This window comes from Bombus pascuorum, chromosome 3 (assembly GCF_905332965.1).
Source record: "Bombus pascuorum chromosome 3, iyBomPasc1.1, whole genome shotgun sequence".
NCBI classification, from domain to species: Eukaryota; Metazoa; Arthropoda; class Insecta; order Hymenoptera; family Apidae; genus Bombus; species Bombus pascuorum.
The window spans coordinates 17,386,712-17,410,487 of record NC_083490.1 but is presented as its reverse complement, the minus strand read 5'-3'; the positions used below and the strand labels follow the sequence as shown (position 1 = coordinate 17,410,487).

The 23,776-nt window shown below is 32.2% G+C and overlaps 2 protein-coding genes across 8 annotated transcripts in view; one reads left to right on the top strand and one right to left on the bottom strand.

Annotated features, from left to right (window-relative positions):
* Window positions 1-23,776, top strand: part of LOC132905674 (phosphatidylglycerophosphatase and protein-tyrosine phosphatase 1) — a 137,771-nt gene that overhangs the window by 41,466 nt on the left and 72,529 nt on the right. The window lies entirely within an intron of this gene.
* Window positions 13,672-23,776, bottom strand: part of LOC132905658 (syntaxin-binding protein 5) — a 77,840-nt gene continuing 67,735 nt past the window's right edge. For 6 of the 7 annotated variants that reach the window (XM_060957174.1, XM_060957175.1, XM_060957179.1 and 3 more), the window contains 4 exons: window positions 20,560-20,643; window positions 20,137-20,232; window positions 18,704-18,828; window positions 13,672-17,282 (listed from right to left, as the gene is read on the bottom strand). In XM_060957174.1, coding sequence (XP_060813157.1) covers window positions 17,020-17,282; window positions 18,704-18,828; window positions 20,137-20,232; window positions 20,560-20,643 — 568 coding nt within the window. In that variant the 3' untranslated portion in view covers window positions 13,672-17,019. The remainder of the gene's footprint in view (window positions 17,283-18,703; window positions 18,829-20,136; window positions 20,233-20,559; window positions 20,644-23,776) is intronic. The other variant, XM_060957176.1, reaches the window with a different exon arrangement.

The window sequence follows — 23,776 nt, the reverse complement described above, 5'->3', positions numbered from 1 at the left end:
AGAAAAGAAAAACGGTATAAAATTATTTTTCAATAATTATTTAAAAACAGTACATCTGTTTCTTTTTTACCTTCGACGAACATAAGAGACACGATATGCTTTAATATGAAATATGTAGTTAATTACTTTCCTGTATAGGATAGTTTGATAAATAAATATTAATTCTTTTACAGATTGTTATCTATCTTTCTTTTAATTGGTCAGGCATTTTTAACAATAATCCTCAACTATGCACAATTACGACGAAATACGTAAGCAAGTGGAAATAATTAAAATATTACTTAAGATTTTCCATTTTCATCCACTTCTGTCTTGTTATCGAATTTTATATCCGTTTTAACATTGTTATTTTATCTACTATTTTATCATTGGAAAGTTTTGTATTTCGGTAACGCTTAACCATCTGACGAACCATCGTATTTAACCACTATGTTTGATTAATCGAATAAGAATTTCAACAGAAATATAAACTAGGGCTAGAATCGAATATAGAAAAAAAAATAACATTCGTCTGAAAAGCAAAATTTGTTACGCGTTCGATATTAGTTATCGTAGATCAGAAGGGCGGTGTTTTCTTTTTATCGTCGAACGAGCAAGCGTTGTTTCCTGTTTGTCAGTGTCTGTCGATTAGTCGCGTCTAATAGCAGCGCGTAACATCCCATTCTGAACGCAACAAGAAAGAGGCTTTGGACGTAACGTAAGGCGAGTGGCTTGTCAAGAGCTTCCTTCCGGCGCTGCAGTATGTTAGAAAGGCATGAACGTCGACGAAGGAAACCAATGCTTGCTGAAGAGTGCTTCAAACGAATTACTTGGCGCCAGAAAATTCACCGACTTTTATTCAGTAGACCGTAAGCCCACTTACTCTGTTGCTTATTGTCGCTACTAGAGACCATTATCTATACAAATACATAGGTACATGTACTTTCTTTGTATTGCATATGTTTTTCATATTTGACAGAAGTAACAGATAAATACGAATATGTTGCACGTTTCGTACATTTTTACATATTTTTATTTTTGCAATAATTTATGAATCGTGACTATAGTATAGCAGGGTATAGTCAATTTACAAGAAACCTGTTCGGTATAATCTGAATTTAATTGTATCATAGGACCTTGGTTTGAGTAGTAAATATCAAAGACATATTCAGCGTAACGTTCTTAAAAGCTTCTTATATATTTCCTTGTCGTGCATTTTCATTATTTTACAGTGAGGAAACTCGCAAATATTTTCCTTTTACCGCAACTGATTACAAGATAAAAAATTTGACTAGAGATGGCATTATCCTGTACAAAGACGCTAATTTCTATACTCAGCTTTACAACTTATAAGAAAAGTATTTGTGTATTTTTGATTATTTATCTAACTTGGTGAGCCAATTTGTTATTTCCGGATACGATATCGTTTCCAAAATAACAGAATCGTTTAATGACGAAGAATGCGGTATCGGTCATAGTCGAAAAGAAATTTTCCGTCCTAGCGTACATTAAAGTCCATTTAAAAACCTTTTCAGTTAACATGACAACGTAATAAGATGGGTAAATGTCTTAAAAAATGTGCGTCGATAGAAATAATTACTGAAATTACCAAGAAATTGGTGTTATAGTGAGAAATCAAAGAGAAAAGTTACATTTTAAAGAAAATTGCCTATTACCATATAATTTTGAAAATTGCAACAATTTTAAATGCTACGTACCCTACACGTACAAACACTAAAAGAAATTCTAACTCGATATTGGAACAATTAAATACGTTCCCATTTTGGCTTACGATATGGGGGGGTGGTCTTTCTAAACCTATAAATTCAGTTTTCAAACTAGTGATATGAGATTACTATAGAAAATCGTAAAGAGACCATTATTCTATATACCTATGTTATTACGTAAATGATTATACGTAAAAGCATATCATAACATTATTTATACGTATTTCGCAAACATACATATGTATTTATGTGTGCACATATTTTGCATAATTTAGCATATCCCCTACATACTATATGCTTATATTTCTTACATCTTTGCTTTTTCACTACGAAAATGTCCGTAGTTTATTCGTGATCACTACGCGACACTGATAGTTTCTAACACTTTGATCACTATTCGTCATTTATTAATAATATCGTGAAAGCGAATGCGACGAGTTTTCAAATTCTTGAGTCAAAGGATTTTAAATGTTACATATTTGTATAACGAATTTTCCTAACATTTTAGAACATTAACCTTTTGCATTGGAATAAAACCAAATAGTTAGAGAATTCTGTTTACATTGCATATTTTTTGCACCTCTAACAGATACGTGGAAGACAATCTTCATTGTACAGTGTATCGTACTGATCTTTTGTATCTTTAAATTACTTGTATATTTTCTAAATTTGTCTATTCCCATCGGAAAAATAAGTTTCTAATTCGATAAAATGCATCCGCATCATATCCTGAACTAAATTCAAGTAAACAAGATAAAAGTGAAAAAAGAAAGATGAAGTTTCGTTATTCATGGAACACAACGATGTTCATTGTTTGTTGATTATCACACGACGATATGACATTTGGATAATATGATTTTTCTCAAACACGGACAAAGCGTTCAAACGATAACATAGTTGAATCAATTTGATTATTTTTATCAACAATATCTTTGTTTGCAATCAGCTTAGAGATTTTATGCTATGCTGTTTGGATGACCAACGATACGTACTCGTCGATCACGCTTCGCGATAGTCCTGAGCTCAATTTTTTATCGCTAATCGTGAAAGTAATATATTACCTGCGTATTCTGTGGCTGCAACGAGCAATTTTAACAACGTAGTGCAGCTGCTTCGAAAGTCTTACCTGTCGACTACCAAGCAACTCGTTGGTTAACTCGGTGACAAGAAAGCTGGTTGTTGAAAAAGAAGATTAATCGGTATCTCGCAAAGGGCTGCCGTCGCGGTCAGCACAATAGCCTGTTTGTGCCGCAGATATTACAACAATCATCCGTAGAATGTTAAGCGTTGACGCAACGCTGCGCTGTGCGCGCGCCGTTTTATAGAAAGCAAACCTATAAACGATAATTTAGTTACTTTAATGACAAGATGTAACTCGCTATTTCTATTCGTGATAGAAGCGTCCGTGTTTCTCTCAACGCCTTCAATGACAACTCCGTTCCTGATTCGTGCCCGGTTATACCATTAGGTAATTACTGTCACGAAGCAAGGAAAAGGGAAGGAAGGAAAAGGATAATCAAGGAAATCGTGAACATTGAAATAAATCGTAAAACTAAGATAGGAGCGAGATATCTTGTCAGAATGTAAGTTGTTGTATCGTCTAATCGAACAAACGAGTTTATTAACCATGAAGTGGTCACAGTTTATGCGCATCATACGAACAATACATTCTATGGTTCATAATAATCCATCAAAATTTAACAAATTCATACGGCTGCAGCGAATATCTCAAACTCTTTTCGATTCAGCTTCTATAACACATGTATAATACATATATATAATATGATATATTATATAATTCATGTATGTATAATACATATGTTATTGAAGCTGAATCGAAAAGAGTTTGCAAGAATTTTTAAAGGAGCAACAGCCAAAGGACGAAGCAAATCTTTCGGAAAGATTGCATTGCGGATACTTACACGGAACCTAGTGGCTCGTCCGTGGAACGTGGAACGCGCACGTACAGGTACAGCAAAAGGAAGACAAACGACGCGTCAGCGGAGCTCAAGTAGAAGAGATTAGTCTCGGGATGATGAACGGCCGACGAAAAACCGCGGGATGTGTCATACTGTACATTACAGGAGGACAGAAGGAAGATCGGCATGCAAGAGGAAAACAGGCAGGTCTGGTAATGGGAGGGACAGGCCAACGAAGGATATCTAGACGGAAAGGAACAGGCAGAGATGTCAGAGAGGTTTCTCGCAATTAGTCAAGTTTTCCCGTGCGCGAGCGACCGTGTCCGACACCGTACCAGCTTATTTATGGCCTGCAGGATACGTGTAAACACGAAAGTAGATGCAGAAGGGGAGGCCCGCTCGTTTCTTAACGTCCTGATGTGCTTGCCTTCATTCCACCCCACTTCATTCTACTGTCCCGACTTCACTTCACTTCACTTCACTTCACTTCACTTCACTCAGCTTAAGCCGACTCGCCTCTACTCTTTCTCTACATCCGTTTAATCGTTTATATTTTCCTCCCCCTTTCCTCTTCGTTCACGCCATTTCATTAATTTTCACTATTAGGATTTGCTTTTCTCTTAAATATCATTTTTTTTTTTTTTTATGTTTGGGAAATGGATCGTTTCAACGATAATCGTGCGAGAATTTTAGAATAGAATGGAAACTTATTTTCTAATTTATCTCATATACACGATTCTATATAATCATAATATACGTTATTTGTTTCACGTTAATTTATAGTTGATATCTTTTTCATTCTCTCTCTTTTTTTTTTTTTTTTTTTTTTTTTAGACCCTCGAATGATTCTTCGTGAAATCAATTTTCTAGGATATAAAACGAACGAGAGACTAACAAACTAAAATTTAACGAGAAATAATACTATAGAAAGAAATTATACAAGAAATAATAATATATTGAAATTTAGTTTCTTTAGGTTGTACCAAATAAATTTACGAGTATTTTAAGAAGAGTTTGTTTTAATGTATACATCACGAATAAAAATACTAATACTTGACGTTATAAATTCGTTATCATTTTTCGTATTTACTACTGAAATTTATATTATCCTTTCTACGTTAGTTCAATACAAACTCATCAAATCTTACTTGTCATATTTCACTCGGAACACACGCGTAAGGTAAGTGCGCGCAATGTGAAACACCGCAAGCTCTGGATACGTAAATAACGACCATTGTGGTAATTATGTATCAACAGTTTCTGCATAAATAGTACGCGTATTAACTTTTGATCTTCGTACAAAAGTGCACGTAAATATGTTTGTACAAAAGTTTTTAAAATTCAAGAGCAAACTTTGCACGTGTTAACATATTTTGTGAAGATACTACGTTCAAAGATAATCTTGTCACATAATATCGTCATCGAATATATTTGTAGTTTTATTGTTCAAAGTAGTAGAATTTATCTTATTTTATGGTCAATAGAAATCAAACAACAAGTAAACAATAAAACAACAATATTATTTATCCGTTGAACTCGATCGTGTTACTACTCTTGGTTTTGAAAGGGCCAAATGCACCCTACTGGCTGTCGATGATTTCACTTCTTTCAATTGTGGTAATCGATTATCACGGCGAATATTTCCGTTCGAGTCGAATGACCACGTGGCATCGTGTAGTATTGTGAGACGCGTTCAGAGCGTGAAATAAATTCTGTTGTATACACAACACAAGTATATATGCAGCCGTAACGATCGTGAACAAGTTTGAGCGAAGAATTGGTCCCAGTTGCGATAGAGGGAGAAGCCTATAGCACGCAGCGATATTGCGTGATCATTTGAAAACGTTCGCCCCGGGTAGCTAACTAGTTTTTAATTTCTTTGTTCTCTGTGTACACCTCGATACGTTTCAGCTTCCTTAACGTTTGTACCGACAAATATCCAACGTCAGTCATAGGAATTGCGGATGAATAAATACCAAAGCTTAAATGAGGCTTCATAAACTGATCTGTTGCGAACAATGCTGCAGTTAAATATAGTTTGCCACGTATATGCGATGACGCGCTATGCGTTTTAGAAGAACTAGTATTATCTTAATTACATGTGCGTACTCTTTATGGAGAAGATTCATTGTTACCAAGGATCGATCGATTTGCTCTGTAGATGTTAGACATTAGATTTTCAATTAGAGGTTTATATATTATTCGTTTTCAAATGAACATTAAAATCGTTTTGAGTATTTTCCTCTGAAATTACTGCAGGCTTCGAATCAACGAACATCGATGGAGAGAGAGAGAGATAAGTACAAACATGAGTGTTCTGGGAAGTGGCTGTTCTCAGCTCTTTTCGACTTTCTCCTTCTCGAAATAGTAGTGGCGCGAGTAGTGGAAACGACGTGCTTAATTCTATGGAATCAATTAGTTGGTTAGTTATCACAGATCAGTTATATATGATCTTCGTATTTATATCACAGTTTACTAGTCCACGAGCCTTTGTCTCTTTTTCTAAAAGAAGAAGAAGAAGAAGAAACTAAAAATATGGCAAACATCATTATTTAATTTTACAAATTACTATTATTTTTGAACTTTCAAAGTTCAAGCCCGCAGGTATTATTTGATTGTTGAAACAATTTTGAACCGGAAATTTTTAACATCTATAACTCGATACTCGAGCAAATATTACTAATACAAAGTTTTTGGTATGTTCGTTCTAAATTTTGTCGAACTGTAAGTCAACAACGTTTACAAAACGTTCCCAAAGTAGTGCGTTTTTATGTTTATTTAATATTACGCTTACCTTAAACCTATATAAGAATGCCTTTTCAAATCAATTTAGATATGGAACTGGTGACTAATTTTTATTTCAACTAACGATTGTAAAAGATAGTAATAATATTTTGACTAAATTACTTACATATACATACTTTCAAAACCAAGGATTTTTGTAAAATACGTTTGTCGGAACAATCAGTTGGTAATACCCTTACTTTTTTAACTTTTTTTAGAAAAATTGTCTTTTGTAGGTAAATACCTTATTAAAAAGATTCAAACAATATGTTGTATATGTTAAATATGTTATGTAAATAAAATAAAAATTATAAGTTCCGTATAGACGAACTTTAACTATAACTTTCTTCTGTGTAAGGAGGAAAAAATGCATTATGCATCGCCACCAATGCTGATCGGTGGGATATGTGGGATTCGCCAAAGGTATTGAGCGACCTATCCATTAAAAACCTCTCCTCAACTTTTTCTCCTAAAAGCAGAATTTGCCTCCCTCCGGTTGCGACACGACTATTGCATTACTACCTTAACTATAATTAAATAAATAATATTTGACTTTTAGTAATTATTCTCAATGTATCACAATACAAGACAAAAGTAAATATTACATTTATATTTTATATTTCATTTTGATCGTTATGTTTAATATTTATATTTTATACTAATACAAGCTAAAGTTACTGAATTAATATTCCGTGTGTAATAAAATTTGATAGATAGTGTGTATATGGAAGTGTCTGATAATTTCAACATTAATAAATAAAATACTAATCTAAATAACTCTTAGCTTGTATTGATTTAAAATATAAACGTCAATTATCTAAGTACATTTATTTCGTTTATTATTATATTGACAATAATTCTTAGCAGTAAAATTTCATATTTTTATTATAATCTTATAACGAAATATCTCGAAATACTTGTACGACATTTTTGCTTTACTCTTTAAAGCACGAAAAGGCTCGGAATAAGAAGAGACAGAGACTAAGAGAAATTTGGTTAATTTACGCTCTTTTAATCAACGAAATTTCCTATTTTTAAAACAGATACTTTATAAAATAGATATATCCTTAAGATTGGAGTTCGCTATCGAAATGTTTAAAATTATTTATAGTTTATGATTACATATTTTTATTACTCACGTGCATTTTAACCTGTTCGACAAGAACTGCTAAGAGAGCGGAATTTTACTGTTTATGCATTATTTATTTTTTCTTTGCGTCGCGTCGCGTCGATGTAAAGTAGATTGCGGACTGAGAAATGATCACGGCAGGACGAATAATTTATTGCAACAGCGTTATAATTCTATAATCTGAGGATAATGGAGGTCATTAGCGTAATGCTTGTCTTCGAGTCGGATGATCACACTGCCCTGAAATCTGTGATCATTTCCGACAACCCTCGGTATGCTTCGACGCTGCATGATTGCACGTTTATGTGATTCCTGTTATTTTCAATCATTATTTTCACCGGGTCCCCGTTCACCCTCGCCATCCCTCCATCAGCAGGTAATTGTTATAATGAACAGGAAAATGATAGGTTTAGTCTGCCTTGCTTCGTGTTTTGTTTGAGAAACCTCCGGACAATGCAATACATCTTTACAGCAGAGTGATTTACTGAATTTACTTTAGTCTTGCAAATATTTTCTTTCATTTTTATCGTAAATGGCTGCTTAATCGCCAGAGCACTACTACTTTCCCTCTTTTCATTTATTTTATAAATTCATAACGTTCTTTATGACGAATAACATTTTATTAGAAAAAGTCTCTAAACTCGGTAAATTAGAATGTTTAACGGTAAATACCCATAATTGTTTAATCTGTAATTCAATGGAAAGTTTTGTCAGTTGGAGTAAAGTATTTTTTTATTATAGTAATTCCCGTGTATTAATTATTATAATTCTCAATATGTCCAACACAGGAGAAAAAGTTTAAGAGTATAGTATGTTCGTAACGAGTCACGGGAGAAGTATAATTAAGGGTCTACAAACGTGGTAATTATATTGGAACAGGTTAAAAACAAGAAAGCGTAGCATAAAATTATTCAAAGTGATTTTTCGATGGCTAATAATTGTGGTTATGCTAATGCATTAATTTTTGCTGTAGCAACAGCGTAAGATACATGTTCCTAGGGATTGAAGACCTTAGAAATCGTCAAGAATGATCAATTACTTATGTATATCGTTATAATACTAATATATAATATATACAATATAAAACCAGTAATAATAATTATTTTGAACAAATGCTAAATGTAACGTAAGATAAATTTACAAATGAAAATTTCTTACTTCATGCATTTCCTGTGAACAATTATTAAATATATATATATAGCCTGTATAACTTACTTTAAAAAGTTACTAGTTCTCTTCAAAGCGTTTAGTATTTTTATGATAGTATTGCATGCATCGATTATTGCTGACGCGTAGTCCCATAAGGAAAATTCGATAACGGTGAGGCGTATAGGTACATTATACCTACCTATCTAATAACAGAATTACATCAACAGCACTCATATGATGAGAACGAAAAATACAATACTAAATATTCAATTTAGATATTTATTAAAAATCATAATTTTCTAATGAAATTTAGTCAGTACACGGATATATCGGATAATCCTAACAACCTAATTTGTTGTAACTCTATTTCAGATAAGAGTAGAAAGTTCAAAAATATTGTGCATAGCTTAGCAACCTCCATTATCCTGTCAAACAAATGTCACAAATGCAACTATGCATTTTTTTTTAAAAAAGGCATACAGTTATTTTTATAGAGATTCATTCCTGAGGTGCAATCATTCCTATGGTCGTATAAAAAGTATGACATATAGTTATTAAAAACTCGACATAATTTCTAATGCTGAATCATCACGACATTCGTGTCACCAATATGTTATAAACGTATCTCAAAATACTAGGTGGTAACTTAAAAGAATTTGGTTTATTCTGACAGACATAAGTATTAGGACATCAATGAAAAATTACACAAACCTGGAAAACCGGGAAATTATTAAAATTTATAGAACTTATTGGTCATGTGAAATTTTAGGCTATAAACTCTTGTATTCGATATCATAAATTAACGTTCTTTCGTATCCTATATTCGTTACGTCTTTCGTTCACTGATTGTATATGCTGCGAATAATTTTATGATTCGCATCCTGAAAATTTCTCATTTCATCGCAAATTTTTCGACAGACTTTAAGTCAGGAAACTACTAGAAGATCAAGATATCGTTATTAATTTATTATATATCTGTAATACTTGCAAATAATTTCAACAAATTTTTATCATGAGTTTTAGATCGCAATTTTAACGAATATAAAAGTCTCAAAGATTAATCGTTTTCTCGACTATCTAGAATAAATATCACGTTTCGTGTGGAACCAACGGATATCGTAATACTTTTGAATCGCAGCTCATGCCGATTTCGTTATTTTAGTATAAAAAAAAACGATAAATGAAAGCTCGATTTTGCAATCTTCCGCTTTGAGCTTGTCGTAAGTAAGTGTCTTTTCGGTATGCGGTGAAATAGAAATTAAAAAGAAGAACCAAAGAGATTCGTTTAAAGAGATACGAAAGGTGTAGTAGGTGTGATATTTTGAACCAAATTCAGGACTTAAGTTAAGCTCGCGATAAAAGCTACTTTAAATAAGGCGTTCTACATATGATAATCGTGCAGATGGGTATATCGATATAGTGGTGGGGTAAGGTTGGGGTTGTGCTGGCACGGAACATATTCTATCAGTTTGATAGCTCTCGGTGGGACACTCGATGGCGGATGAAAGCTAAGGCGGATGCCTTGATATCTAATATCGGCTGTGCACCTTTATGTCGTCGGTATCGGTTTATGTTGCCCCGGGTAATCTTCACCTTTCCACACCAGACTTAAACTTTTCACGTAAGTGCAGCGCTGACTGGTAAATAAAAGTGTGAAAAGTTGCCATCGAGAAAACGCCATGAACTCTTGGGAGTACATACTTTGTTGCGTTTGTATTCTTTTTCTCACTGTATATTATTTTATGGATGCGTTCCATGACGCGAGGACGACAATCAATACCGTTAAATATTTTCATACAATTTCGTGTCTCATATCCTTTCCCTCTTACTTAATTAACTATTAGTGTATTTTATTAATTTCCAATCTTTATGGATCTTATACAGTATATTATTCTCTATTTCACTTCTTGATCTATTTTTACTATATGTTTATTACTATATTTTTATATTTCTACATTTTTACTATATTGATCTATTTTTAATTAGCTCTTTTTTCAAGCATCGAAAAGAAACGATAATGATATTAATATTAACATCGGTTAGAAAGTCATACTATAATACATTCGTACTATACATGTATATTATTGTGGTATAAATATTAGTAAAAATTTATTTCACGTTCATGAGATTCCTTCGTGGAAGAAATTCAAATTATTAGCTGAAAGGAATGTGAAGAAAATAAAAGAAAATTGTAAGGTAAAAGTAACGAAGATAAAAGAGGTAAGAAGTTGAAGGTATAATTCAGACTAGTTGTCGCGCGAACGAGATGTATCTGGATGTTGAAAAGATAGGTAGTCGCATGGCGAATAATTCCCACGTGCAGTTTAAGGGCTACCTGAGATGACAGGCTAGGGAGAAGCTACAGCAGCTATTTAACATTCCGCCTCATTTCCTGCCGCCTCTACGGCACCGCCTCCTCCTCCTCCTCCTCCTCCTCCTCTTCCCTTTCCAGATCCCGTCCTTCTCCTATTTCTCCTTCTTCGTTCCGGAGGAAACGTTCGCGCTCGATGCGAAAATTGCTTCGCCAAGAATTATTGACTATAAATTACTCGTCTCGCTACCCTAACCTCTTGGTTCCACCGTTACTCATGCAAATGACGGCGAAGCCCGCGGGCCCGTTTGGTGCACACGTTCGCGTTCGTTCCAATACTCACCACTTACTCAGTGTTATGCCGATCCGACGAGTAAACGGAAAACTACCTTGGCAAGCTAACTCTCGATATTGGCCGCGAATTGGCACGCATTTACATTTTATTACGCGTACTCAAGACAGACTGCCGTTTCTCTCGGGCTCTTTATTCGTTTCTTCCCTTCGATCGTTCGCTAGCATCCTTTCACCACCATCCACTACCTTTCGATTGTCATTGCGATCGCGATTGCGAAGATTCTTCTTGTTCCACGAGACATCGCACAAATACCTCAACTCTCGGATATTGCTGTTTAAAGGTTACCGTAAAACGACACCGATCAATTACCAACACAAGTTAACGAATAAGCGAGTAAACGATCACTCTCTTATTTCAGCAGTAGCAGTACTTTAGTTTCTTTCCTTCTTTCTTCCTTTTCCTTTCTTTGTCTTTTACTTTCTTACAGATTTATTTCAGAGTGACATTCGTACGATGTATACACGATTTTGATACATTCGATATTCCGCACTACCTTAAGAGAACGAGGCACAGATAGAAAAAGACGAGAAAGAGAGAAGGGAAGAGAAGGGTCGGGTGAAAGAGGGAAGGGAAGAGAAGGGAAAAGAATGCGGTATACTGACGCTAAATTGAATTTTTTTCAATTCATTCCACTTCCCACAAGCGAGCTCAAACTCGATGAGTATCTGTACGCGACAGCGGCACCTATTCGCAGTAAATTCTCATTATTTTTAAATTGGAAATGAGAAGTGTACGCGGCGGGTGTGGTTGAGAGCACCTTTGCCGCTGCAGAGTAAAAAAGACAGAAACTCGGCAGTGTATTATTCCAGGCCGATGCCTATCCTAACAGCGGAAGAGTCGCAGAAACTAATTTAATTACCTGGCTGGTGTCAATAACAGTAATCGTTCTCTGTTCGAACCTCAATTTCCAAGGATCTGATTAAACATCGTCTGCCTAATTTTCCATAATCTGCATTTTTAATAACCATATCTTTCAATGTAAGTTATCTTGCGATTTCGTACACGTGCACATCGTATATACAAGTCAGATCAATATTTTCGATACGTTGATCGAACTTTGGTAATTCGAATTAAAAGAGAAAAGCTAATCTACGAATTACGGGGGTTTTGTCTATTAACTTTTTCGAGCACGGGAATTTTAACAGACCAAAACGACTTGAAGGGCTTTGTGAAAGAAAAATTATGTGATTAATATTTTTCGGACTGTATCGAAAAAAGACAGATTCAACTTTTAGTGGTTGATTGTTTATCCACAAAAATAAATTTTTATTATTGTCGATAATGATTATCCGATAGTGGTTAGGAATATAGAAGCGTTGATATTGGTTATCAATAGTCAAAAAAGTTATTCGAAATCATCATTTAAACCAAGCAACCAATTCGTTATACTGCAACTTTAAGTTTGCTTATGATATTTGCTTACCTTTTCCTAACACAAAATTTCAAATCTCGGTCAAAAACTCCTGTCAATTTCTAAAACAATTCGATCTCGTAAAGTTTAAAACTCACTGTATTCGGTAAGAATCAAAAATAGCAGTTATTTCTAAAATTTTTCTAGAGGAAGTCATTGAGACAAAGATAACCTTTGTGTAAATGGAGAACTGTGATCACTGAATGTTAAAGAAAATTAAAAAAAATAAATAATTAAAGAATCTTAATATTTTAGCGTTCTGATTAGTAATAACCACTATAAATGATCAGGATCTTTTTGGGTACCAATAACCGATGAAGGAATTTCTTTTTCGCTTTCGATCATCGTCATTTTTGATTAACATTACGGATAATCAATAGTTAGAAGAAAAGCAGCAAAATCTGACCACACTGTAGAAGCACAATGTGTTTGATATCTCGCAGAAAACTTTACAAGAATGCTTACTTTAACTCTTGAGAGGTTTAATTGTAACTTACGAGATTAATGTTTCCGGGTTTTCTCTGTTACTTTCAGATAAAATATATTTTCCAAGCAAATAAAACCAAAGCAAAATAAATGCAAGAACTGTTATGAAGAAGTATGATCTATTTGTATATACATATATCTATCTTGTTATTTTTTCGCGTTATTTGTTTAAACATGTAACTAGTCCAGTAGCGTAATTGAACATTTTGATTTAAAACTCGAGTATCTTTGTATGATTTAGGGTAGAGTACAATTATACTTGTAATCTATAAAATTTAGCTATCAACCATGGTAAAAGATAAAAATACAATTTCTTATCAAAAGAATAAAAGTAAAGGCATGTGTGTGTGTGCATGAATCTAATAAATGATAAGGTTTTTATAAAGAATTATTGTATTTATTAAAAGATACGAATCCTTAATTTGGTTCAAACTCATTTATTAATCGGAGCCAAGATACAGTCTGTCCTCGAGGCAGTACTTTTACAATAACATGGTATTATATTTCTTGAAAAATAAGAATTGTACTAGATTAGTAATAGTATAAATCGAGAGTATTAGATATTTCGCTGCATCTAAGGACAAAATTTCATGTACAATATTAGATTTACAGATTCAGGCCACAGCGTTGAAATAGGTTAGACAGAATAGCCGATGAACATTCGATACAAAGAGTGTAGCGAGTAGGAGAGGTAGCTACCGGTCGTTCGAACATATCCAAACAGAACGAATAAATATCTATGTATGTGTATGTAATGTACGTTACCAGATGATCGGGTTTACTTTCTTGTGAAAATCAAGTTCCTCAAATAGCTGAAACGTTGGATCGATTTCTAAAATTAAGTACAGATATCTGCGAAACAATGTACCTTTCATCGAAAAGGGGAACAATCATTTTGTATCGCGAGAAGGATTTTTAACTTAATCGAGTAATAAAAAACATTAACTAGCCTTGCAATTGTGTTTGTGTATGAAAATAATTTGACCGATGAAGTATATGTATAGTACATTGTATTTTCTGGTTCATCTATTGTTTGAGAAGCGGAACGAAATATTATAGATAAAGGTTAAATAGAACTTCCAATTAACAATTATCTTTACTCGTTTGTTATATTTTTCTTTGTTCTAATTTTAAATACTTCCCTTATTACAATAAATTATTTTCAAACACATCTCAACCTGTTTGATATGATAAATAATTCAGAATCACCTAAACAATAGTCTTTATACAACAAGTGTTAGAATATGTTATATTATCAAACACTTAAGTAATAATGTATCTTCTGTTTCTTGTTTGCAACTATTATACATTTAACTACTATTCTATTGTTAGAGCAGTAAACAACTTTTCGTCACTTTCACAAAAGATCCGAGAAGGATATTTTTTTTATCCGCATAATACACTATTGGTTTCTCTTCTTTCTCTCTTATAGGATATCAACACACTTGTTAACTTTGTTTATGTCAATATATCACCACATGATAGCGATTACTTTTTTTCTTTTTATATTTTTAGAAGATCTGTGGTGTATCGAGCTGCTTGACTTCGAATACTACCGATACTAAGACAATAAGAGCTGTCGCGAAAAAAGATATCAATTAATAAGTTAAACGAATTAAAGTAGATTAATTCTCGGTTCTCTTGTGTACGTTATACTTGTATATATGTATATCACAATCCCAAAATTCGAAAAACTTTTTGTATGGGTGTTACAACGATATTTTCGAACAAGTCCACCCTGTTTTTTCGTGGACCACAACAATAGTAATCACTCGATAACAGATACATCTCGTGACAAAAGGTATTATGGCGGTTAAAATTTTGCCAGTAAACCTCTGCTTGCGTATATTGTCCGAGGAAAATTATATCAAGAAATTGTTGACTTAACTCGAAGAAATTGCAATCTAATTAATTCTCTGCAAGACACATTATAATATAGTTTTATGCAGGTGATTAGTACCATTAACATCAACTATACAATTATTGCTATGGAAGCAGTACGACGATTCAGAGCCTCGATAAATTCAAATGAACTTATACATACATACATACATACATACATACATACAGCTCGTACGTACGTATATGTATATTATATATTGTCTTTAAGTAATCTAATCTACGTATAATTTTTAAAATTACAGTAGCTCTCTTTCGTTCTCGTTTCGTTATATACCATAAATTCAATTGAATTCATCATTCACGCTGAAATAGCGTAACTTACAACACGTTATTATACAAACAGCTCTTTGTTTTAACGTATAATACTTTTCCTACTGCATTTGTTCCTTTATGTACATAGCATATCTAGCGATAACTACAATTATAATAACAACTAATATACAACTTATCAACGATGTAACGACACAACAGGTCTATTATAGACGAGAATAGTACGAGCCCGAATATCTGACATCGTGGATAAATTATATATTACACTGCATTCAACGTTTATTCAGTACGCTATTATCTCAATTAATTATCTTTATTGTCAATACATTCGGAACAACGTCGCTGCACCTTCAACAACAGGATCTTGTTCAAACTTTCTGATTTGGATTTTTAGCGTTGATGAGTTATTCGTGCATCTGCTTTGGTTCTTTTCTTTTAAATATATGTATATAAGTACATATGTAGGTACAGTTAGTCACAAAAGCATCCGACCATGTTACGTATTTCACATACTTTGAATAAAATTACATATTAGTAAAGAAAAGAAAATAATTCAGAGTCTACTTTCGGCAAATATTTATTAGTTTATTTCATAGTAATGGACTAATTGTTTGAAAATAAAATAAAAAAGTATATATATACTAAGCAATTATATTTAAAAAATTGAATATGAGATATGTATTCTGGTGGACAGATATCTTTGTGACATACATATATATTTTTTGCAAAGGAGTTTTGTTTTGCAAAGTTTGTTTTGTTTGCGAAGGAGGAACAAACAAAGACAAGGTACCGGTTGACGGGAACGATTTAATGTTACAGGACGTCCGAATGGATTAACGGGACCGATCGGTTAAAAGGCGAATTATTACATAATTATATGTATTGACTCGCACGTAGTTGTATCAGTTTCCTATATTTGCCTAAATACTTATTTTTTTATATCTTATATAACCTATATGAACTAACAATTTGTTTAATTTTAATAGTGGCCACCTCACTTTTCCTGGGTCTTACTATTTGGTTCACATGTTACGTGCATATCATTCATTTGTTCGCGTTATACGTTATGTGTATATGTATATGTATATAGAGGTTATTACACATGTTTCGAAATCGCGCATATATATATATATATATATATATATATTATATATATATATTTAATCTTACTTGTGTTTATACGTGTATATACGACGTTTTTTTATATTCTTTGCTGAAAGATGTGCGTGTGTATTACCTGCTTGTAAAAGTATCTCATATATGTTTCCTTTACTCTTATCCCGCTCTCTTTCTCTCATCCTCTCTCGCTTTCTTTCTCGCCTCGTCTTTGAAACAGATACGCACGCACTCACGCATTCAAGTACTCGTCGAAGACGCTTGATTCAACTACACATACATACGTATTCGAATACAGCTTTCACTCTTTATCATGTAACATGTTTCCTGTGTGTGCGTGTAAAGTTCGCAATTACTTAATTGTCGAGTTTTAGTTACGTTCTCCTATTTGGTACGACAGAACTTATAGGTGAAATGTGAACGCTAAATTACAGTATAATTGTACGCTATTCCATATTTGAATAGAACTCGGACGACGTTCTCATAGCTGATACCATTTCTTGTCTTTGTACTTGAGCATCAATCCGTGAGCAGATTGCGAGAAACCCTCAGCTTCGGACATCATGCGTCCTGTTCGCTCCTCCAGTTGCGACAACTTCTCACCTCGCTCGAGAACCATTTGATGAGCCACGTTTACTTCTCCCGTCGCTGTTGTCACACGTTCTCGCATACTTTCCGTTGCTGCGTTCGGTCCTGGTATATGTTTTGCAACTGTACGGGAAGCTCGACCGCTTGATTCACCAACTGAAAATAACATTAATTCGGCTACTTAATCTATTGAATACCGGAGAAAAATACAATATACTTTTGTGCATTTAAATTCTCTGATACGTTATCGTCTTAATATAATGCATAAATATGAAATATTCTTTTTTCAAACAATATTTTTATCATATACTACATTTAATCTTATTAAAAGTATATTTAATCAAAATATGGTTCATGCTATTACATACACTTTCCTAAGAAGTAACTATTTTCGTTATTTCTGATTTATAAAAACCACCAGCAACAAAATTAAAAAATTCTTCGCCTAAACAATGTTTTTATAGTTTTTCATTCCAAAGCAATTTGTTCGTTCGCTAGTATTCGTTTGCTCGCTTGTATATACAGTAATATCTTAAATGATTGGAAAGATAGTAATATCATAATAGATAGAATGTAATACCCAATCTGATGTAATCAGATCTTGTGATTGATGTAGAATAAACAAAACGAATCTCAATCTCGCTAAATGCTATGTAATGAGGTAATTCCGTAACAGTCGTTCTATAATCTTTGAATATGCGCTTAATGGTCATGAGTTAGTAGTTAGTGCAATTAGCGGCCTTAGTATCTGCATTACACCTACATTAAGCTGAGAGCTTTGCCATAAAATTGTGTACACTGCTCTTAAATCGTTAAATTCTATTGTTCGTTGTTCTACCAATTTTAAAGACATTTTCATTATTAACGTATTATATTTTCCAGTAGTTAGACCTCAATTAGAGTATGCTTCAATTATTTCGTTTTCTCGATTCTTAACGTAAAACCTAATCATTGAGACAGTTGGACATAAATTCCTTATTTATATAGCTCCTCATTTGAACGAAGCTATGTTGTGTAACGATCGCAATAATGAACCATTGCTAAATACACTTAATATGACCTCTTTGGCCGAATGTAGAATTGTCAATAATTTTTCGTTTCTATTTAAAATTGTAAATAGTCAAATCTCATCTTCTCAATTATTACAACTCATTTATTTGTACGCTTGTTCAAAAACTTCTATAATAGAATCATACATTTCATTACGTTATCGTAAAATCTAAATATAGTTCAAGTGATTCAATTAATCGAACACTAAAATTAGCCAATACATTTACGGATGAGATTGATTGTTTCTGTAGCTCTGCTCATTGTTTCAAGAAATCTTTATACATGGAGCTGTTTTCACACTGTTTAGATTGTGTTTTTAGTTGTAGAATTTTTCTAATTGCATTACGTGTATTTAATTTCATACCGGTTATTATGTAACTCATTATGTTACTGTTCTTTTACTTCTGTTCTTCTTCCTATATTTTCTAGTTTTGTTTATTTCTTATCTTATACATAATTGCCTATACATATTAGATTCATACCCATTCTATTAACAAATAAATAACAAATAACAAAATTAAACTTACACAGCTCTTCTCTATCGAGGCTTCGTGATCCTCCACCGAAGAGGCCTTTGAAGAAACTTTCTTTAGGTGGTTCAGGCATATCGTGACCGGTAAACAAGTCTCCCATCATTTCAGTTAATTCACCACTGAAAACAATACGTTTAAAATGGTTAAAGATTCAAAGATTCAATTCAAAAATTGAAATGTTTTTAAAATTATTCCTACGCGTATGTCATATAGCAAAAATACCTACATACAAAATTTTATTCTTATACTTAATTTTTCTCTTTAACACAATTTTCACTATAAATATTTTTGAGTTATGAGTTCCGAACATAAAGGGGAAAAAGGTAAATAAAGATTATTTCAAATATCGTTATATTTGTATTGTATCATATAAAAGAAACTATTAGATAAATGAAATTGTTTATAAATAACTGTAAAATACACATTTATTGTGGAATTAAAGCGATTCTCATTTGCCCTTCTAAATCATTGTTTTAACGTTTACAAAAAGATACATTTAAAGATTTGAAAAATCTGAAATGAATAATTTTTATTATTATATTATTTAGAAAAGTAGTTTAAAAGTACGTCTCACGGAGCGGATATAAATATATAATAAATATGCACATACAGTAGTTCTAAAGCATGAAAAGAAAATAAGAACTGCAATAACCTACGTAATAATTGCTTTAAGTGACTATTTCAACTGATTTTATCGATATCCTCATATAAGAATATTTATATTTCCTTTTTAAAAAAATTATTTCTCATTAATTATAGTTGTTCAAAGCTTAAATTTAAAAAAGTCGCGCATATTATTTTATTATATTTCATTATTTTGATGTAAATGATTTAAGAAAGCAACATTTCTTAATAAACAATTCTCAATACATCAATAAACAAACCATAAATAAATAAACGATAAACATACCAATAAAAAAAGAGAATGCGCTTTTGGAATTGCTAGATAATCTAAATTTATATTGAGATCCGTTTTTTTTCTATAAATAACTTTAAAATGAAGAGAAAATTAGAAATCAATATCTGCAAGTCCTTTTCTAAATCTAATTATATAATCTTTTAACAAATTAATTTTCTAATACACAAAAGAAAAACAGAAATTCTTTTAAATGACAAATCAAAATAAAAACACGATCGAAATGTTTTTACAGCATATATCATCAACATTGATTGCATGAAAAATGGTGAAATTCTGAAATCAAATTAATATATTTATAAGCGAAGAATATTATTTCTTGACAAGATACGAATTAACAGACGAACTTGAAAACACCGATTCTAGATTTAACAATCTCGTACCATAACATTAATTAAATACGAAGGAAGGAAATAATGAGGAATATAAATTTTCAACAGGAATAATAAAATTCGATTTTTTAACTTCCCTATTAAATTCGTTGAGATATTACGATAAAAGTGAACCATACCAAAATTGACTGGATACAGAAAACTTTTGGATCTCAGTGGGCGACGAAAGATATAAGCCATGACCCCTATTGCTGAAGCAAAGTGTTTTTGCAATTCTGTAAAAAAGATATACAATAATTAGTGTGATATCTGTTGGTTTCATAAAGTTTGTACGAAATATGCAGATGTACTGGGATGATAATATCGAAATTGAAAAAATGTGTGCTTACGTATATATTTAATAAGTTTTATTGTATAACGAAAATACTAATAAAAATAGAAACAGCCGTCCGAACGACGTTCAAAGAAGTACCATGAAGTAGAGAAGTATAGGGATTGACATGATTTATCGGAAAGAAATAAAATATATATGTATAGCACGCAAGGCATTGTATGTTGTATAAAATACATATTGTGAAAAGTGTATTTTATAGATCACTTACTGATCGGTATCGCCATTAACAAAGAGTTGATGACCCCATATGGACAACATGGGGTCTACAATGCCATGTTTTGTAGTCTGAAAACTGTTAGAGATTACAGAGACAGGAGAAAAGTGAGCGTTAAGCCATACACGAGTAAAAAGAGATTTTTAGTTCGCATAATTAGCATTAACCCTTAAAACATTGGATCTCTTTATCTTCAAGATATTTCCAACAAATGTATTCCACTTGAATACACGATCGCTGTTTTTTCTAATATGTAAAGAGGATGATGTAAGAAGAATGATAGGTAAAAAAAATAATAACATAAGTCGTTGTTTACAAAACTTGCTGCTGTCTAACAATCTTTTTAAATTTATTATAAACTATAGTATTAAATAGAGTGAATTTTGTGACAATACTCATATTCTGATTAGTAAAAACACGAATTCAGGCTTTACATAATACATGTGCAATGTAGATATTAACTTGTACATTGGAAACATGCTACAATCAAGTTTTCGAAATATCTCTAATTTTGAGCATTAAAAAAATATTATTAATTAAACAAGAGTGTTGAAACTTGGACAATAATGTATCTTAAATTTTAAACTATTATATATTGAATATCATTAGATAATTTAACCCTCAATTGGTATCGTTAGTTCAGAAGTGATTTAATGACTAAACAAAACAATAGGCTATTTCATTCAAGAAAATGTTATTATTAGCGAAATTTCAGAAGCTGTGAGTCTCAGACAACCTTCATTCTCGTAGTCTAATTTCTCTCCTAAGATAAAGTAACCTTCTCGCGAAAGATTATTTTCTATCAATTTTCAAATAAGAGAATAATTGAGGGTGGCAGAGTTTTAAGTGGGACACCCTGTGTATTCAAAGTATTTTTCAGGAAAAACATTAAACAAACAATGAATGTGCCCTAATCTTATCTCTGAGTTATGGTCAAACTATGTATCTTCGTCTTTCGCATTTCAAAGCGAATTTCATTTGTTATAAAATATCAATACAAAATTAGCTTGGCCATCAATCAACCACTATTCATTTTATGATATGTGGAATAGATTGTATAATTGTCTAGTTTTTATCGACCATAACTTTCGAATATATTTCTTCCTGACATTCAAAGGAAATATTAAAAGTACTTCATTCGTGATAATTACATAGACAACAAATATTAATAATAGAATTTACAGTTACACCAAAAATACATATAACGATTAAATAAAATTTAGGAATAGTAAAACCTTATTAAACCTGAAAATGTTACTGAAACGATAAGTTGAACAAAAAAAAAACTGGATGTTTTCAACAATATAAATAATTATGTAAATTTCATGGTAGTCTAATATGTATAAGACCGTAGGGACAAGAACTTGCACAGTTTTTACTTTATGTAATAAGAATTAAAGAACGAGTACATATTCTATATGAATTTGTAGGAAAATTGAAAAGTAAGAAAAAAATATTCGACCGATCCAATTGGCTGGACTCGATCTCGGATTCGATTTTGGATCGCACTTGCCGGATGAGTGTTTTCCCAATTAAGCTATTCAAACTGTCGGTGAATATTTTTCTCGTAATTTTTAAGTCTTAAATTAGGCTGTTGCCTACAAATATTTGTTCTAAACTCTACCAGGGATACTTCTATATTCTGAATGGTACACTTAGAAATATTTTGTATATCAAAACCAAAATTTGATACTATCAAATATTAATATCTTTAAAAGAGCATCAAAATGAACCATACGATATATATATATACATTTGTATATCTATTATTTTACATCTTATATTGACATAGTGTATAGGATGAAGCATAATTGTGACTCAAAAATAACACCCCTTTCTGAAAAAATAAAGATATACACGATATCTCACACAATTGGAACAAGCTGTAACTCTAAAACCATAAAAGATAGAAAAGGATTTCATCGGACAAAATTAAACTTTGTTTAGTATAAATATTTTTAAATCATCTTAATTTTCTTAAATAGAAGTATAATACGCTATGAACTTTTTTCGACACCAATTTATATATGTTGATTGTATTGTTTTTTTTTTAATAATAATTTATATACTATAGAGAGATTTATACAAAAAAAAAAAAAAAAAGATAAAGGATATACACATATTTATGTATAATGTATATACATGTACATCTCGAGAAATCTTTCATTCTTTTAACTGAGTAACATAATACACTGAATGAGTAACTATATACACATATAAAAAATATTTGAAAATGATTTGTCACAAGAAAATATCTCTGGATTGGTGAAGATCTCAAAAAAAAAATCTTTTAGATTGCATCCAAAATCGGATATTCTAGTCATCATCAGTGTCAAAAGTCTCAAAGGAACCACAGATCGCAATTCAACCGATGTTGGAAAAGATGTTAAAGTATCATTAGTTTTCAGACCCACTTTATTTGTAATGTGCTTACATTCTGCAGTTAGATACAGGGAAAATAACAAATATGTTGAAAATAATGCCAATGAAAGACCGATTGAACTTTGACATCATTTTCCAAGAGAACAGTTCAGCTGCAATCCATAATTCCTTTGATAAGTTTGGTTCTCGTGACGACTACAGTACGATGCAGCCAAAAGTTTGTCCTTGAACTTCAAGATCAAGATCAATCTTGCTATTTTTGGTATATTTTCATTGATCCAAAAGTGTAAAATAACGCTACGATGCTCGTGACAAATCATTTTCGAACACCCTGTACCTACATCCAGGGATAAATTTATCTTAACGTCAATAACAATATAAGAGCCGGGCCCTGAAAGTGCTTGTCAAAAAGACTAATAAACGGTTATCGGAATAACACAAAATACATTTGTTAGTATGCAAAGACTGGGGAATAAATTATAACTTGGCTGAAACGATGTTTATTGGATCAGTACGTATAATCGTCCGAATATTCGAAACACTCAATGGACCCATTCCAAAGTGTTTTGGAGAATTTTTACGTTCTATAGAATACGTGAAAAATAATTGAATCCTCCAACGAGACTCCCTTACCATGGGAATTTTAAACATTTTAACCTTAAAAAGTTTTGGACTGCCATCACATTGTACGTATTTTAATTACTACGCATGAAGTTCACCGTCTAAACGAGTATCATATTCTGACAGATTAGCTAAAGAATTCCTGAACCTAAATATTAATTTCCTGTTGGTTTAACGAACATCGATTTAGCCAGGCTAAACTTTTTAA